The sequence below is a fragment of the Solea senegalensis genome, linkage group LG8 (assembly GCF_019176455.1).
Source record: "Solea senegalensis isolate Sse05_10M linkage group LG8, IFAPA_SoseM_1, whole genome shotgun sequence".
NCBI classification, from domain to species: domain Eukaryota; kingdom Metazoa; phylum Chordata; class Actinopteri; order Pleuronectiformes; family Soleidae; genus Solea; species Solea senegalensis.
The window spans coordinates 8,122,905-8,142,110 of NC_058028.1; the positions used below are offsets into that span (position 1 = coordinate 8,122,905).

At 41.0% G+C, this 19,206-nt stretch overlaps 2 protein-coding genes across 3 annotated transcripts; one reads left to right on the forward strand and one right to left on the reverse strand.

The window, feature by feature from the left end:
- Nucleotides 1-919: 919 nt before the first annotated feature.
- Nucleotides 920-16,007, reverse strand: LOC122773373 (protein IWS1 homolog). 2 transcript variants are annotated; one of them, XM_044032010.1, is made up of 15 exons: nt 15,807-16,007; nt 14,908-14,990; nt 13,642-14,320; nt 11,867-11,926; nt 11,466-11,664; nt 11,332-11,389; nt 11,135-11,244; nt 10,906-11,056; nt 10,746-10,828; nt 10,011-10,140; nt 9,802-9,919; nt 9,543-9,654; nt 6,872-6,928; nt 6,480-6,591; nt 920-3,036 (listed from the first exon to the last, which is right to left on the reverse strand). In XM_044032010.1, exons 1-15 carry the CDS (start codon nt 15,847-15,849, stop codon nt 2,911-2,913), a joined length of 2,121 nt encoding a protein of 706 aa, XP_043887945.1. In that variant the 5' UTR covers nt 15,850-16,007; the 3' UTR covers nt 920-2,910. The 2 variants fall into 2 exon arrangements, with proteins under 2 accessions (XP_043887945.1, XP_043887946.1); XM_044032011.1 differs by lacking the exons at nt 920-3,036; nt 6,480-6,591; nt 6,872-6,928 and adding an exon at nt 7,704-8,370.
- A 706-nt stretch (nt 16,008-16,713) lies between these two features.
- wdr74 (WD repeat domain 74) lies at nt 16,714-19,206 on the forward strand. The gene is made up of 2 exons (XM_044031447.1): nt 16,714-17,442; nt 18,030-19,206. The coding sequence occupies exons 1-2, from the start codon at nt 16,834-16,836 to the stop codon at nt 18,606-18,608; spliced, it is 1,188 nt and encodes a 395-aa protein (XP_043887382.1). The 5' UTR covers nt 16,714-16,833; the 3' UTR covers nt 18,609-19,206.

The following is a 19,206-nucleotide window of genomic DNA, read 5'->3' on the forward strand; positions in this document are numbered from 1 at the left end:
ATTTTATTAACCTGCATAAAAATATTACAGTGATTACATGTGGTTCAATGTCATTTTAACTGTGATTAGTCTTGAATGATTGCATAAAGACCTTAGAAGTCTTAGAGGATTAGAAACAGCTGAGGTTGTAAAAGTGGTGTCATTCAAGTCAGTGTCGAGAGCAATTATATAAAATACTCATTCATTCATCTGTGTTTGTGTCACAGTGATGTTTTAGATGATGATGATGCTCTGATACTTAGACAAACTTTCTGAGGGGACACGTTGTTTCATGAGATAAGTGATTAATCATCTTAAATTAATCATCACACTGTACAGAGCTGTGAGATGATCAGGCAGGGACTACATTACTATCAGTTTTGCATTTTCTTATAGTCACAGGATTTACTGTCCTATCAGAACTGTATGTGATAAGTATCAAGTGTTTCATCTCTTCATCTCATAAGTTTCCATTATAAGCTGTTTTTAGCTTGGTGACAAAATGTAAATCTGTGATCACGGTCTACTTCAAAGAGACGTGAACGTGCACTTACCAGGATAAATTACACCTGACTTGACCAAGCTGGGCCTTCTTATCCTGGGACGATGTTCGTGCAATGGACTAAGTGAGGATGAACTTAGTGGCACAGATGAAGACTCTGCAATAGGCCCCTGGAGCTGAAGACATCCATGTCAATAGTTACGTGTATACTCATTGCTCCACCTACTGGAAAATGGAGGAATAAATGTTAAATGTTCTACATTTATTGTACTTTTTCTGATGAAATGACCAGATCTGGCTCAAATATTGAGTCCCCATTCAGCATTGCATGCAGCTTTAATTTCAGTCCCTCCAATAAAATAATAAAAGGCTAAAGTGAATATGTGATTATTTACGTGCTGATGAATGACTTGGACAGAACTTGATATAACACAAGAGTTCAGAGAGTTTGTGTGGAGTCTTTATTAAGAAAAGTATTACCTGATACAGAACAGTGCACAGACCTGAACCTCATGTTATCTCGTGTGTGTGAACAGTGTTCAGCACACAATTTCCACGCGTCTGTACAGCTGCTAAGGTGGCAGAGAGGGGGAGACGCATCGGCCTATATACAAACACCTTCACATTTAGAAAGAAATAAGAGGTGGGAAAGAACATTTGGTTCTTGAGTCCAGGAAAGTTGAAGTTCAGGCTTCTAAGGTCAAAAAAACTCAATATCTCCAAAATGATCCTTGGACAAGCTACAGGTTTATCTCCAAGCCACCAACGCCACATTACTCACTCTTTTTTAGCTGCTTTAGTTTTACTTGAATCAAGTTATTAAATTTAAAACCCTCATTTTGGGAGGATTTTTATTACGCACATTTCTTCTTCTTTTCTTAAAGCAAGAGGAAAATGTGCAAGAGGAAAATGTGCCCTTTGAGTGAGATTTGTAGATTAAATTTACATTAATTTAGAATGTTACACTTTTTATTTTTACTGTATCACAGAGACATGGCATATTCACCTTGTTTTGTTCGTTTTCAGAAAATGTATAAACGAGTCTATAGTAGACAGATGTATTGTTGGCAGAAAGAGCTAACATAGCTTCTATTCCATTTCGTCTTCCTCTGACCTCTTTGCTGCTTAATCAAGTGACTTCCCCTGGTGTGAGTGTATTCTGATCTAATCCGACTCTGAACAAATGCATAATTAATTGATAATTAATTATGTATATCAAATTAAATATATCAAATTTATACCAGTGAATGCTAACATAAGCTAGCTTTAACAGTTTTAACTTATATTGCCAACTTAGTTCATTAGAGAATCAAATTCAATGCTACCATTTATTAACAATAAATAAAGCATGTGCAGTTGGCTGCCAACATAAGCCAATGACGTTAAAGATAAAGATGGCTCATTGCAGTGAAGAGGTTAGCACTCTTGCCTTTGCAGCAAGACGACCTGGGTTTATGACCCGGTCACATGGAGTTTGCATGTTCTTGTGGGTTTTCTCCCGGTTCTCCAGTTTCCTCCCAGTCCAAAAATATGCAGATTGTTCAATTAAGCAAACTGGACACTCTAAATTGACCACTGACTGTGAGAGTGAATGGTTGTCTGTCTCTATGTGGCCCTGTGATGGACTAGTGGTAGAAGATGGATGGATAGCTCACTGCTAACCTCTAACACAATGTGAACAGTTGTGAAAAGTGTAGAGCGGATCACATCGCTTGATCACAGAATGGTGATCAAGCATGTCAGCTCCTCTGTGACTCGATTCCTCAGTAAAGTGGTGTTTTGTTCTCATGCCGACTGGTGATATTCTTTGCTCTTTGCACAGGATACAATTCATTTACGTCATGTTGTGATTGAGACAAAGCAACAGCAACACAGTGCTGCAAACAGTAAATATGACTGAAAGCTCCATGAAGCACTCATAAAATGTTCATTGATATTTTTAGTAATTAATCTGAATTCCTCATGGGGGCGACAGGAGTTCACTTTAAGAAAATGGACCTAAAGCTAATGTAGCTGTATGCTACACAGCTAACACAGCTAATGTTTCTAGAAACATGATTGGCTGAGAAAATAAAGGTAATGTAGCAGACTGCTAACATTATCAACAATTATGAACATATTGAGTTCAGTTCTAGCTCAAAGGTCAGCGTTACGGACTCCCATACTAAGATAGGCAGCTGTGATTGCTCACATAAAAGGCAGTAATCTCTCGTTCCAAGGATCATTCTGGATGATATTTAATATTTTCTGGCCAGACACAGTCAAGTCTGTGACATCAGCAGGTGACCTTAAACCTTCAGTCGGCAGTAGGGTGAGGCTGGACCTCAGCAGGGAGGATGGAGGGATGGGAGAGGACAACAATGGTATTGTTCATGAAACAAAACATTAATAAGAAAAAAAAAGTAAATAAATCCTATGGCGTTTAAAAATCACAACGGCATCCGGTTGCCTTCAACACTGATTTTAACAGCATGACCTGGCTTCGTTAGACGGCGAATATCAGCAATTCTACGCATCTGTTTATCAACCCGGGACATTCCCTTCTTCATCGGACCCTGAGAGATAAAAACAGACACAGAAACAGGGAGTCAGAAAAACAATGTAATTAGGAAAAACATATCTCTACCATCTACGTGTGTTACTAACACCTGGGAAACATTTTAGCAAAATCAGTATAGTTTTTGTTGCTGAGAAATCACAAGCATACATTTCTTAAAAAAATGGGGTCAAACTCACAGCTGGTGATGATGCTGTTGTAAACAAATAAAGGCCTGATATAAAAACACAAAGCAAAGTATCTTGTGCCTTGTGTTGTATTTACTAAATAAGTAAATGCCTAAGTGAATGCCATCCTGTGTCGTGTAAATGACATCTCCTGCCATCTAAGATAGCAACACAACTGAAAACTGTATTTTAGGATAGATGGGACGAGGTATCGAGAACTGGTAGCAAATTAATAGTTTCTCATTGGTTGGTACCAATGTGTGTGTCGCTATGGTGTCGCTTTAGATGTTTATGTTACATCAATTCCAACTGTGTCAGGCGATTACATCTGACACTGGACTGCATTGTTTAATCTCCTGTCATTATGGCACACAAACTAACTAACTAAATGCAGAAACTATCATTAAATCATTTAAAATTCAAAATATCGGTATTGTTAATCAGTGCCATTGTTGGTGTCAATATAATTCTAATGATACCCATCCCTATGCTCGACTCACTGTATGAAAAAAGGCAAAAAACTAACTAATACAAGCACTGCCATCCTAAACTGGTTACAGCAATTGTAGCCATCACCTGAAACAGGAATGTTTAGCTTTTATTTTGGTAGGATGGAAGGATGTGAAGACTTTGTTTACAACGAATGTGCAACAGGAAAGTAAAATATAGTTGAGGCATGATATTGAATACAGGAATATTACTCAACATTAATACCTTAAAATTAAGGTTTTTTAGTACTTCCACCAATAGACAATTGTCCATTGAAACCACACTTCCTGCACATGTTTCATATTTAAATCAGCCACTCAAGCTGCATTTGGACACTCATGTGAAATATGTGCAGGAATCACTGAGTCACAGAACTGAAACGATTAATCCGTGCTTCTTTGATTGATATTTAGTCTGCAGCAATTTCAGAACTGTTTTGTCATTTTCACCTGATTTCATCTTCTCAAATATATTATATATTTGCTGTTTTTACTCATCTACAGGGACAAGAATATGATTTTCATTAAAAGAAATATCTATTAAAATATCAGATGAGAAATAAGGTTTTTTTCAGATTTGAGAAGCTGAATGTTCTACTGCAGCTTTAACGATTATCATCTCATTTACATAATTGATCCACTAATCGTTTCAGCTCCACCTACAATGCTGTCGACTGGTGCCTACTACGAGCTCAGCTGCCAGCTCACGTCAGACGTTGACATCACTTAAACCCATCAAACATCGTCTGACAAACCACCACCATGTTACAGCCGTCACAGGAAGTGATGTCACCTGGAAGACAAGCGACAACTTTTTTGGACGTCATGCACAGTAAGTCATGAACAAAAAATCCTCCACCCATGGGCTGCCATGTTAGTGTGGTCACCTGGACCATCACACCATGCAGCAGGACTTACTGCCCCCCGCTGGTGAACTGCAGGAACTATAAGGGCATTCTGTTTCCCTCTATGCTGATCTTGACTGCTCCCTGTGGGCGACGCAGTTTCCTCTCCTCAGCAAAGCGACGCTTGTGCTTCTCCAGCAGGCTGACGCCTTTCTTAAAGCCACACTAAAGAGGACCAATCACAGCTCACACCTCCACTCAAATGTATAATTTTTTTGTGGTAAAAAATTATGTTTATGAAAGGGTGAATTATGTAGTATCTTAAACATCACAACTTAAAATAACTTTATATAAATTAAACACTTTTAATTATTAGTGACTAATGTAATGTAATGTTTTGGGTTTGTTTCTTACATTTATGCAACAACAAGTTCTTCAAACTAACATTTTATCACATTTAATATTATAAACATTTACTATTATGAACCTATAACAAACACAAATTCCATCACATACCTCAGAGCTAGGGCCAGGCAGAAGTTTTTAAAATTATATCAATATATTTTCAAATGTGGTATAGAATGATATCTCAGTGTAAAGCCGTGATCATTATTTTCACACTAAACTGAACCAAGGCTTTAATTTATTTGACACTATTGACTTCTAATTGTTAACATTTTGTTTCCAATTGCAAGTGAGTAGTGGAGCTTTAATTATTTCTAAAAATGTAACCATTCTTCTTGGAACACAGCATTGACTTCTGTTCATTTGGACAGCCTAAAAAAACTCTTATCCATAGTCCTTAATATAACCCTAAACACAATTAAAATCTCACCCCTAAACTTTACCCATTCCTCAGACATGAGGTTCTGCCTCTTTAGGACCAGGTTCTGATCCCCACACAATTAATGAGTATGACAATTTTTATGGCACATTATAGGTTGCACACCTGAGTCCAGAGCATTGTGTGTGCGCGTGTGTGTGTGTGTGTTTGTTTGGGGGGAAGGTGCAGTGATTAATTACATTGGAGCTGGTAACGGCACAGGGTTATATATAACGGAACAAATAAGATTTATTGCTTGTCAGCCAAAATATAACGGAAAACAATTATTTTTTGTGGGTGTCTCGTTTGCCCAGCCCTACTCAGAGCAATGTTTCAATGTCATTTTATCAAATAAATTTTGCCAATTCACATTTAAAGAGATTTCGATTAAAATAATGAATTATTTAACTCTCTACTATCAACATTACTGTTTTAAGTAATAGTTGTGAAGGGTTGTATGAGGTACTGAAATAATCAGAGCTGATTGTACTGAGAGTGCCGCACATTCAGTGACAAACATGGCTGCTGGAGGGAACACCAGGTAAACCAGATCGTAACCACTTGATTGTTGCTTCATCTCGCTAACAGTACAACAGGTAACTTTGGTAAACCTCATGTTTGCTTTTATTGCACTGATGGAAAAAGCTCTATCATGGCAAGATAAAACAGTGGACGTATTCTGAAAATATCACCGACTTTGTCAGCCTTTTGTTAGTTAGCTACCATCTGTTTTACCTGGTGCACCTGCCTGTCTTCTGTGGGTTAAAGTTCACTAGGCACTCACCAGTTTGTAAGACATGTACTTTGTGTCAGTACCTCAAATGAAAGTTTAAAAAAACTAAAAAAAGGTTAAGGTTAATAATTCAATTGAAACAAATGAAATAATGATTTAACTGTATATGATTCAGTTAAATTATTATAATTACTGTTTTAAGGGTGATTATTTTATGGATCATTAATTTCTATTTAGATACTTTCTTTGGGGGATACATCTGAAGCCTCTTTGTCCAAACTCAAATAAACACCTGAATACACCTCAGTGGTAAACTCAAACAGTGAGAAGGTGCCCTTTCAAAATTAAGTTCACATAACGGCCTAACTGCTAAGGTCGTACTCACCCTGCTGGAGTCTCCTTCCACGTTCCACTTGGGTCGTACTACATAGTCTTTGTTAGAGGGCATGGGAACTCGAGCCCGGGCACAGAACCCAGGGTCACCAGGTCGCAAAGCTCTGCAGGAGGGAGGAGAGTCCAGTCAAAAAGATGCTGCTAATATCTCAACACAATAAAGGGTATAATCCTTTTTCAATGTAACAATTTATATCGTAATTATTTTGGCTTTGGTGGCTTATTTTGTATTAAACTCAATTTCAGCAAATTGAGAAGATGATTCAACACATTTTTCCTACGTTTGGTGTGGATCCAGGTTCTGGTTAAAGTTTCCTGACTTCCTAACAGCCTCAAATATGATTCGTGTTCACACAAACGCAGCAGGAAAACATCACCACTTACTTTTCCTCTCCAGTTAGCTGCTTCTCCAGGTCCCTCCGAGGTGTCTGTCCCCCTGAACTAAAGGTAGACACAGAGACACAACATCATTATACAATGAATCAACAGGTAACCATGACAGGAGAAGAACCCCTCGCAGCTGAAGAACTTTCTTCTCACTTGAGAAAAACCCAATTGTATCCATGCTTTTATTAGCGTTCTCCACTTCACAGCAGTTAGTCGGCAATTCAGTGCTATAAACTCTGACACGTCTGTAACCTGTGGCCCAGAAACAGAGTCAGGTAATACTCACCTGCACCTCAAGGAACCAGAGAGTACATTTAGGCCTGGTTCAGAACTGTTAGCATCAGTCCTCTGTGAACCGACCAGATGTGAACGTCCTGAATACATCAAATGTAATCACTCTGAATCCTTTTTTGTATGTGCAAACAGACACATTAACGGGATAGTTCAGAATCCCTCAGAAAGTGTAGTTGTGTGACGTACTGACAAGAATGAACACCAACTGCACTGTGCATGCCCTCTGAGCTGAGAACTAACCTGAGACACAGACGCCAGAGAAAAAAAAATATTTTAGCCATTTAACATAAGGCTCTCTGAATAAAATCTAAAGGTCTACAATATCTTGAATATGTCTGCTACCCCATCTCTCTGTTTGACAGCCTTTTCTAATAGGAAATTGAAGTTAGTAGAACACTCACTCTCCAATCAGAATTTTTATCTCAGAGTGTCACAAGTGCTGTTACTGTTGCTTCATCTGGCAAGTTTGTTTTATTTATGTAAATCTAAATGAAGGATTTCAAACACCAATGTCACAAATGAACACATTAGAACTTATTAATGGAGGCAGCAGGGGATCAACAACTCCTGTGTGCCCTGATGTAAAGTTGCAGATTTTGCACCGACAACGTACTTTATACGGCCACAATTCCCAAAACACAAATTAGCCCTTTTAAGACCTGCTTCCTCAGCTGACATCCTCTGACCCACTGCAGTTTCACAGTAAAGTCAAAGTATTTTTACAGGGCCCATAAACAGAATGCATTGTGAATGCATCCACAAGGCCTGAACAAACAAACAAACGTGGGGCTCAACTTTGTGATCAGGAAGGATGTTAAAATCCGGTCTAAGCAAGGCCTAAATTTTGATCCTGATGCCATGACAGTCCATTATGTCAACTAACAAATCAACAACTTTACTCAGACTTGTCAAAATAACCCAACGTTGTTACTTTGTGTATTCAGTTTAATTTATGAACATCAGTCCTGGGTCAATGGTCGAACACATCTATGATCTTTATTGACATGAAAAAAAAACCTATCTTGACCACTTCCTGTTTCCAGGCCCACAGAAGGATATCCAGCCTTTCTGCCTGTTAGTTTTCTGTTCAATTCTGTCTTGGAACAGAGGCTTGCAGTGCAACCATGCAAATTGTATGACTGAACCTGATTGGCGGAGAAAAGACATCAGGTTCCTCCGCCCTCTCCACCTTCTGAGGCTGACTGGGGGGGATGGAAGGATGAAGAGGAACAAAAGAAAAAAAACATGAAGAGTGGAAAAAAAAAAGTGAAGAACATTAAAACAGAAATGCCATAGGAGGAAGAATGGGAGGTGGTGAAGAGGAGGTAGAACGAACAGAAACATGTTAGGCAACTGAAGGAGACAGATGGTGTTTCTTGTTTCATTTATCTGAATATGGTGGGAGCACACAGCTGGGGGCAGTTTTCATTTTTATTTTAATGCCATTAATTTACCGTAATACTACCATAGTGTGCATATGTAGCCACGGCACCGACAGGCTCACAGAGCCAGAGTGACACTAGTGCACAGCTGAGGGTAAAAAAGGTTTTGCTCTCTGTCTGGATGAGAGCAGCACCAGCCTGTATGAAAGTGAGCATGAGTCATACAGTTACAGTGCAAAACAACAATTTATGTTATCAAAACTATAAAAATAAAAATAGGGTTAATTACAGGATCACGGCAGGACATCATGGTCTACAAAATGAATGCGAAACAGAGCAGACAGATTATGGAGGATAAAGAGAGACATGCCCCAAAAAGTTGAAAAAGAGTGAAAGCCATATTAATGGGCTAGTTGAGGTTTTTTGAAGTGTGCTTGTAAAAAGGTACCGATATATAGTTAGCAATGACTGCGCTGACTCACATGTCAAATGAAAGAAATCTGTGATTTAAAGTCACAGCATACAGCAGTTGTCATCTCAAATCAAGTAGGTTTTTTAGGTTTTTTTTTCCTAGGAGCCATGTTATCACTGAGCATATGCAGTCATCACCTTATTCTACCCAAACTTTTCAGTGAAATTACCACTGACCAAATGTGGAAACAACCCAAGATACTAAAATAAATTAAAATGTCGTTCAACTGCAATAAAACATGCCTTGTATTATTATGTCAGTTGAGCTCTGTCCTAAATCTAAATGTGATTCCAACACTTTTAATATCTGACATCAAACTGTGCTAAATTAATCTCTAACTATTTAGATAAGAAGCACCTAGTGCTGGTCTGTGCCCTCAGTGGACCTTTTAATTTTTATTCTACTTTGACATGTTTTTTTATGTCTCATTTTAACAACAAATAAATAATTATTGTTGTACCTTATTTCCATTTGTTCTACACAGCTTGGTTATAGAAGCGTGGCTGGTTTACGTCATTACCTGAGTCTTCGTCTCTGAGGCATCTGCTGGTCCAGGTCTCTCTGCTGTCGCTCTTCTCTCGTCATTCCTTTGTAGTTGGATGTCAAACCAAAGATTGGCCGCGACCATTCATCTGGACACAAAACACAGATGCAGTGTTCATTACATGGTCAAACTGACACCTCAAACTAACTGGTTAATTTTCTCACTTCTGTTTGTTTTACTACTGAAACTAAAACAAGAAAACAACTGCAGCGAGCAAAGTGACTGTGGCTCTTACTGATGAGCTTGAGCGCGAGGTCTTTGTTGGATCGAGACTCTTTGGGATGTTTGTAGAGGAACATGACGGATCGGCCAATGCCGCTGTGCTTCAGTGTCTCCTGACTCACGCTGGGCAGCTACGGGAGAGAATATAAATGAAACAGTGAAAACAGTGAATTCTCGTTTTTTTTTTTAAACTGTGAGTCGCAGGTGACCCAGTGTCCTTACCTCCTGCAGGATCCTCAGCAGTTCCTCCCTGATCCTGAGCGCAGGCAGAGACTTATCTGGAAGAGGACTGATCCACTCTTTGATAGCTGACATCACTCCGCTGTCAATGAACGTGTCCTTCAAGTCCTGTCTGAGGGACAAACAGCAACACAACACCTCAAACCACAGCTCAAGTAGAGGAAAACAACAATGGGATTACTCCTCAAACTGCTTTAGTTTTACACTTACGAGAAATGAATTAACAAGAATAAAATAAAGAAAGTGTGAATAAATGTTTCAAGTTTGTTGTCTTGTTATCTCATAATCTCCTGACCCATGATTTATTCTGGACCCCTTGAGCAAGCCCCCACTTAAATTGGGGACTGATTATTTAGACAAACATACAGACATAATATAGTTAAAACTCTTGTCAGATTTCATTAACCTAACTATTAAAAAAGTAAACAACTGTCAAAGATGTCGCTCATACAAAGGGGAAAAAATAGTTAATTTAGGTTAATCAAAACAACTTCTGAACAAAGCTGGGCTGAGGTTAAATCAGTCACACCAAAACCCAAGGCAAATTGTTCACACAGGTACACACAGTCTATAAAGCTGGAGTGTATATGATGTTCCTGCTGCTGCTAATGGAACTGTGCAGCCTCCTGGTACCAACAGTCATTAAAGTTAAAAGTGCAGCTACTGTTAGCATCACTAGCTGTGTTGAGGATGTGACCCACATAGTGGCGCTCTTACTTCTTCAAGTGCATGACGACCTGAGGCAGCAGGGTGAGTTTTTTCAGGGCTGGTTTCTTCTGACTGTTCAGAGTTCGATCCTCCTGCAAAAACAAAACATCTTCAGTTTGGACTCACACTAAACAGAAATGCATCAGAGCTTATCTTTTGAAAGGCGGACCTCTGCAGCCTCATTCATCTTTGTGATCATGGCGCTGACCACATCATCAGCGTCGCTGATGAACGTCCCTCCGTCACGGTGTCTTCTTTTCTTGCTATTCATGGCTTTTCTCCGAGCGAGCATGATGTCGAAGTCAGACATGAAGCTTGTGCTGAACACACACACAATGTATGTAAGTATATTTATAAGTAGAGAAAAAAAAGAATAAAGATAGCTGAAACTGATTTACTCTTGTCCACTGCGGTCAACTCCTTCATCAGAGTCAGACTCTTCCTGCAGTTGCTGCTTCTTCTCCTTCGCCTGCACCTTGTCTCCATCCAGATCCTCCTGGTTGAAACCCTAACAGCAGGAGCAGACAGATGTCATGTGATAAAAAGCAGAAAAGCAGTAGATTCTTTGTAATCAGACAGGATGATGATGACTCACTGTGAACTCTTCCTCCTCCTCATCCCCAGACTCTCCAAAGATGTCTGCAATCATTTTCCTGCAGGAAACACAAAGGTTAAATGTCACAGCAGGCTAGGCTTTAAATTAAACTGTGAACTCAGAGTAGCACTCACTCCTCCTCGTCTCCAGAGTCGCTGTCGCTGCCAAACAGCGCTTTCTCATCCTTCTTCTCTGCTGTCGCCTTCGAGCTCTCATCCTCGCTTCCACTGTCAGAGCCGAGCTCTCTCAGTTTGGCCTTTAGACTCTTATCTGGACCTCCATCATCACTGTCCGAATTCTCATCATCATCCGACACCGCCCGACTCCTCTTCGCTATGTAAAGCATTTTTAAAAATAATTATTGCAATAAAATTGTGAATCACAATTATTTTGCTCAGAATAATTGAGACAGGAAATGTTCATCTCATGCTTAATTTTCATCTTAATATTATAATCAAATAAGGGTTTTTATCACACAGAATATTCAAAGATAAACATCACATGGTTAAGGTAATAAAACACTGATGTCTCTTACCTGGTGTTTCGGCCTTCTCCTCATCCTCACTGTCGGACAAAATGGCTTTCTTTCTCTTCACTGCAAAGTCGCACACAGACATGAATTAAGTTCCTAATCGGTCCCTTTGACATTACCTCTGAGGAAATAAGAGATTAAATGCATTTGCCTAGTTACAGGATCAACTTTCATGACTGATGCTGTGACACGATGTAAACTGACTGTAAGCCACGAGACTGAACCAGATCAAACATGCTTCTTAGAGAAATCAGTCAGTCAGAGTTTGGCTTCACATTGCAGCTCCAATATTCAACATTCAGATTTGCACTGTGTCATATTTGACATCACATTCCTCCTGTGTGTTATCAAGCCACCAGTCCACCTGTTGCATTTGAGTACCATTGGAAATGCTGGACTCTGTTTAGAAAAATGCTGTGCTTAAAGGGAAAATATTATGCAATATCAACTTTTTAACCATTTCAATACTTATATTTGGGACTCTGGAGGCCCTACCAGTCGCCAAAGTGTGGAAAAAGAATACTCAGTCATGTTTTCGTGGTCCCCCTTAGTGTAAGTATAGGCGATAAAACACTCGATGTTGAATTCCCTGCGCTTATGACGGCAGCATGCGCATTTCACCGCAAATGTTACCACCCTACCAGTAAGTTTACTTCGAGAGCTCCACCTTAGCTCCACCTTGTCCCTGCGAGAGTGCAGGCGAGGGAGGAAGAGTGGTATCATGTCAACACGGAGGGACATGTGTGCAGTTAATTTGCATATAAAGGGACCATGCATGAAAACCGAGCGTTCTTAAAGGGGCGGGTTTAGCAGGGTTATTGAACTGCTATGATGCTTCATCCTTATGGTATTTTGACCAAAGCATGTCACTGACATGTTCATTAGGACACCAGGGAACTATTTTAATGGGGGAAATAGGGTATAATATGTCCCCTTTAAATGGAATTGTTCACCAAGTTCACTTTAACACTCCCACACTCACAATCTGATAACGATGTTTTCTGCCTACTACAAATTCAGGATTTACTGTATCCTCTTGATTGCAAGTTGACAAATTCCACTCAAACACAGGAGCAGATATAGCAAGTATCGAGTAGCTAACTGGTTGCAGTGTCAAGCCTAGGCATCTAGACATTACTGTTGATGGCGTTACATTTCAGAAAATGTAGACCTTTTCTTAAAGCTTACCATTTACTTACTCATCAAATGAAGGTTGATTATAGACAAAGTAAAAAAACAACAAACTACAACATCGTAAAGCTCCAGGGTGTATATTATTTTGCTAAAACACTTCTAGTGTCGCTACCCCCCCTCCTCAGCGATTCGGGGTTAGTTTCTTAACCTAAAGTTCACTTTCGAGAATCGTTTCACCTCACTCATGTTTCAGATGTCCAGTGATAATTCCTTAAGCTGAAGTACTTTTACTACCTTGAGAACCGGGGATAATTATTTAACCTAAATTTCACTGTCTTCTCACATTGTGAGTGTAGCTGTTGTGCTTCTGCCTCCCCTCCATCAGTCATGATGGCAAACGCATCACTCTGTGTCACCACAGACATGAAAACAAAACAATGCTACATTGAGGAAGGAGTCATGTAAACTAATTTGACAATGGTTTGATACACATTACGGCTTTTCATTCCCACGATTATATCTTGAATCTGAACTATTGTGGTCAGGATAATCGTGACAGGAATTTTTCACATCATCCTATGCCTACTTCCAGCATCAGTGTGACTGCAGTGACGTTCATGTGTGAGCTGTTACGAAGTAAGTACCTGGCTTCTCATCGTCGCTGTCATCAGCAGGTTCCCTCTCCTTCTCCTCTTGTTGTTCGTCATCACTTCCTGCTGCAACCTTCTTCCTTCCTCCCTCCTCATCCTCGTTCTCACTGTCGGACTGCATCACAGCTTTCCACTTTCCTCCTCCTGTTGCTTCCTCTGTATCTTCCTGCTGTTTCCCCCCATCTCCCTCCCCCTCCCCCTCCTCATCAGAGTCTATCTGTGCTGCCTTGCGTCTGGCTGGCATCTCTGTGTCAGAGTCACTATCAGCATTTGACCTGCTGGACGCTGCTGGTTTAGCATCCTCATTGTCCGAGTCACTGTCTGCGGCTGCTCTGGGTCGGTCCTCCCCATCTTCCATGTCCGAACTGCTCCCTCTGTGTTTTGCAACAGGAGATGACCCTTCCCCCTCCTCATTATCTGAACCTCTGTGTTTGACAGGAGACGAGTCCTCATTGTCTGAATCGGTTATCCTGCGTTTGACCGGGGTTTCATCTTCGTCGCTGTCACCCGGGCGAGTAGCCTCCTCTTCAGAGTCACTCTTTTCGTCCACACCACCTTGGCCCTGGGGGGCCTCGACCTCTGAGTCGCTGTCGGCTCCTCCGTGGCCCTCGTTTTCAGAACCACTGGCTGCCCTGCTGGTCTCCATGGCGTGGGCATCATTGCTGCCCTCATCCTTTTGAGACAAACGGCAGTAGGTCATTGGCAATGGAAAAACATAAACATCATTTAATAAAACTGGAGGATCTAACCATGTCACAGACCAGCACACAAACTCCCTTTAATATATCCGACACTGGTGGTGGTCTATCACGTGCTGGAGACACTGGTCTTTCATAGGTCAGGGCACTCCCTGGTCTTTAAACACAGACTAACTTCAGTCTGGAGTAAACATTTACTTTCTTAAAAGCTTCCAGGGGCTCAGTTCCAGTTGGAAAATGGAAACGAAGATAAAGGAGGATGTCTATCATCATCATCATCGTCAGTAAATGTTTAGATCATCAAAGTTCTACCACCTGAACTTATTGCCAAATGCCCCCAAGAGTGAGCATCACACAACATTAACATGAAGAATATCTTTCAGTATCAGGCACCCAAACGTTAAATAAACTGTTAAAAGGATATCTCAGTTTTATAGAAATGTAGTTGTTTGAGACACAGAGACTCACACACAACTTGTGTTGGAAAAACAGCACTTTCTGTAGATATATTTCATTAATGATGAAAACGACTGAGAACAGAGTGGTTAAACATTAGTCTTACCTCAGATTGGTGTCCATCACTCCTCATGTCCTCACCATCGGATGCTGGGTGTTCATCCTGAACTGGAGTGCCGCCGCCATCATCTGCAAAACAAAGTTTGGTTAGGGAAAATTGTGAGAAAATGTTAACTGATGTTGTTTTTAAACACCATCATAATGACATCCTTAAATAAACTGCCACATAGGAGCAAACAAGAACACATATACATTTACTAAGCTGAAATCACAAAAAAACAAACTAATGTATCCATTGTCAAAACAGTAGTAAGAGATTATTGTGGCAATTGATTCAATGTTGTACCTTTATCACCAGATAAATTCTACTCAACACTGCTTTTTCCTCATTTTCCAAATTACCATCTGCAGTAACACATATTACAGACAGACTGTTAAGTGAAAGAAATTTGAGAAACGACATTTAATTTAATTGGTAAACCATTACAAATCAATGGCTCTACTGCAAACACGTTAAAACAATAATAACGGTAGCGTGTACAGTCAACACACTAGCCCCATGCAAACGACATGCATTGTAGGGTTAGTAGATAAAAGGCACGTGGTAGAAACACATTTATAATTCTCAACATAGACAATGTGCATAAAAATTAGAATACTGGGTGAGGTTTTCTGTTATTGTTTTGTGACTTCTGCTAATATGATAAACACTGAACAACAGAGAAGCATTCTGGTTGTTACGAAACAGAGCTTCATCGGCGCGATGCCAGGAGGCTAAATTATCATTGCTTTTACATTTAACTTGTATTTGTCTTCCTCCGACACGTGTGTGTGACGTAAAACTTAACTGAAAACACACCGAAGATGGCAAACAGTCATAAAAAAGTAAGGCTGTGTTTGCTACTTCACTGGGAAACAAAGCAGAGCAGCAATGTGTTATTTTACCAGAGTGGCTTCCGGACATAAAGTCGTCGTCTTCTCCGTCCATTTGTCAGACTAAGGCGGATTCAGGTTCACACCTGAACACGGACACAACTACACTTGGATATCAAAGCGGGAAAAAACACCCCGAACAAAGTCACGACGCGTTTCGCCAGCTAATATGTGCAGCTAACTACAGAAGCCACAGACCCAAAATGGAGGAACTGCGTCATCTGCGCACGCGGTCGCTGCGTAATCGCGTCACTACAACTTTAAATGAAACTTTATTATCAACACAGACGTTGACAAAGCATTTTACGCTTTTGAAAAATTTATAAATAAATATATTTAAAGTCACTGATTTAAATATATGCATTAAAACGGTATTAATTGTGATTGGAACATAATTTAACACACCTTTCGTCAGTCTGTGTCCAACTGATGTAATAAATCTAACTGACCAACACGTTATGTGTGTACACCGGCATCTGGTGGACATAGTATGTAACTACATTAGCAGTAATGTTACTCACAACATAACCTAACCTAACCTACAAATTAAATTTAAAGTGAACTGACCGTAGGAGGCTTTATGCAAATTGCAACCTGTAAAAGCGGACATGATCACCTACAAGTTGTTCCTGCGAGCACTTTCTCAATAAAATAAAACGATTGAAGTGTTATACACGCTTTTATTTGCCGACCCTGGATTTCCCGAACAAGTTCATAAAATCAACGTTTCAAATTTGTTTCAAATATTAGTTTCAGCATATTCTGAAAACTGGATTTATTATTGTAATTTTATTTATTTATACAAAATATTCATATGTAGCGATCAGGGTCCACACACCTTACCAGTTGATGGCGGTAATACACCTTGACTTCGTTTGCCAACCACCAATAAAACGATCAAGAAGAAGTACAAGCAAACAGAGAGAGTGACGTAATTTACGTGCGACACGAACGAACCACGCGTGTTGTCAAGACCAGGATCCACAGCAACTGAAGTCAAGTTTTTGATCCAGTCCTCGGTCCATTTAAAACCGTGGTGATGGGGGAGCGGAGTCGGCTGTGCTCTGTGTGGTTGGGCTCGGAGACTGGCATCCTGAAGGGAGTCAGTGTGGCCCAGAAACAGGCTTTTAACTTCTGCAACACGAGCCACTTGAGCCGCGACCAGGAGGTCCGGGCTCTGTGCTGGGGAGACCCCGCGGAGAGTGAGCTGCTGGTCGGCTCCGTGGACGGCTTCGTGAAGACGTTCAGCACCGAGAAGGGCGAGTTCACGGAGGCCCGGCGCTGCGGGGACCCGACGGAGGGCTGCTTCACCGGACTGGCCGCACTCGGCGGTTCTGCGCTGATCACCTGCGGGGAGCACGGTGCGTTGCGGGTCTGGAGGGAGGACAGCGGCGAACCCGTCACAGAGCTGGACGCCGGGAAGAACGTGAGCAGGATGCGACAGAGTCCGGTTCACCCACACAAGGTGGCGACCGGCGGGAAGGAGAACGGACTGAAGATCTGGGACCTGGAGCGGCCGGAGAAACCCGTGTTCACCGCCAAAAACCTGCGGGACGACTGGCTGGACCTGCGGAGGCCGCACTGGGTCAGAGACATGGCCTTCATCCCGGACTCCGACAAAGTGGTCACCTGTACAGGCTTCCACCAAGTGAGTTCACGGCGCTGCTGACAGTGGGAATAGTGAGCTTCAAATCAGAGACGCTACACAAACCAAATCCCATTCAAAATATGACCAATTTAACCTTTAACTTTGAAACACACATGGTCTGATGAATGTCTGACCGTGTCATTCATTACAGGGACATTCCGTAAATAAAACAGGTCAGTAAAAGAAGTTTGAAAAGTCAAACTGTTTAATGGGATAGGTTTTTTGAGGTGCCACTGGCAAACCTGGTATTTACATCCATCCAAACTCGGCTTTGTACAATTGTAGTTTTACTAACATGTTTATGTACCTTTTTAGAAGTCTGGGTTTAGTCAGACTGGTGTATTTATGTTCTGTTTTACCAGGCTTTTGGACAGCCTTATCCAACAACAACTGAAGTTTATAAACTGCTCACTCTCCCATAGCAAAGTCCATAGAAAACAAATCATATTTGTCTCACAGGGACACCATGTGTCAGGCTGGTGTGTGCACTCAGCGTTGTCAGTACCTCATACAGCCATATTTCAAATACGCCGACCTGTCCCTTTTAAACCAGTGACATCTCTGACACCTCTGTCCTGTCTCCCCAGGTCCATGTCTTTGACCCGTCCTCCCCTCAGCGCCGTCCTGTGCTGGAGGCTGATTACGGAGAATACCCTCTCACAGCTCTGTCGCTGCCCTCAACTGGTAACACAGTGGTGGTGGGGAACACCCATGGTCAGATCGCCCTGCTGGACCTGAGGAAAGGTCTGGTCCGTGGGTGCCTAAAAGGGCTGGCGGGGGGTGTGCGGTGGCTGCAGTGTCACCCCTCCCAACAGGTGGTGGCGTCCTGTGGGCTGGATCGCTTCCTCCGTATTCATGATCTGGAGGACCGCAAGCTGCAGCACAAAGTCTACCTCAAGTCCAGACTCAACTGCCTCCTGCTGTCCAGCCGCAACCTGGAGGATGGAGGAGCAGGGGCAGAAGAAGGCAATCAGGAGGTGAAGAAAGAGGAAGGGGAGGAGGAGGAGGAGGACGAAGTGTGGGACACAATGGAGCAGGTGAAGGAGGTGGAGAAGCCAAAGAGAAAAACAACAATAACGGAGGAGGAGGAGGAGGAGGGGGAGGAGGAAGAACAACCACAACCACAGAAGAAGAGCAAGAAGAAGAGGAAGAAAGGACAAGACTGAGAGGTGTTTGAGGTGTGATCGGAGTGTGGGACATTTGAAAACTGTCAGACTGAAACACATGATTTTAAGACCAAGACTCACCTGAAAGTCTCAATCTGAATACGTCATGCCACAGTTGTGCCTTCACTCATCTTCTCTGTCATTTAACAGCCAATAAAACTTTAAACTTTAAATGAGTCGCAGAGATGACTACTTGTCACCTACAGTAAATGCAAACATGTTTCAACATAATTGTTTTCATAATCAATTAATCTGTTTTTTTATTGATCAACCAAGTTATTTTGTCAAGAAAATTGTCAAATGTTGATTTGTTTTCTTAAACCTCACAATAGCAGTGTCCTCAAATATATTTTTATTTTTGTCTTCAAGCAGCAAAGTAAAACTAGAAAATATTCATCTATTAAAAGAAACTTTTATAGTCAAACGGTAAAAATCATCACTGTACTCAGATCAAGGATTGAAAAAGCAGTGATGTTTCAAAACTGTTTTGCTACATTGACTCTCACACCTATACATTAATGTTAAATGAACATTAATATTTAAGGTCTTTATTGATGAAAATGTCTGTTCTCAGTTTGTCAATAAAGATTGAATCTGA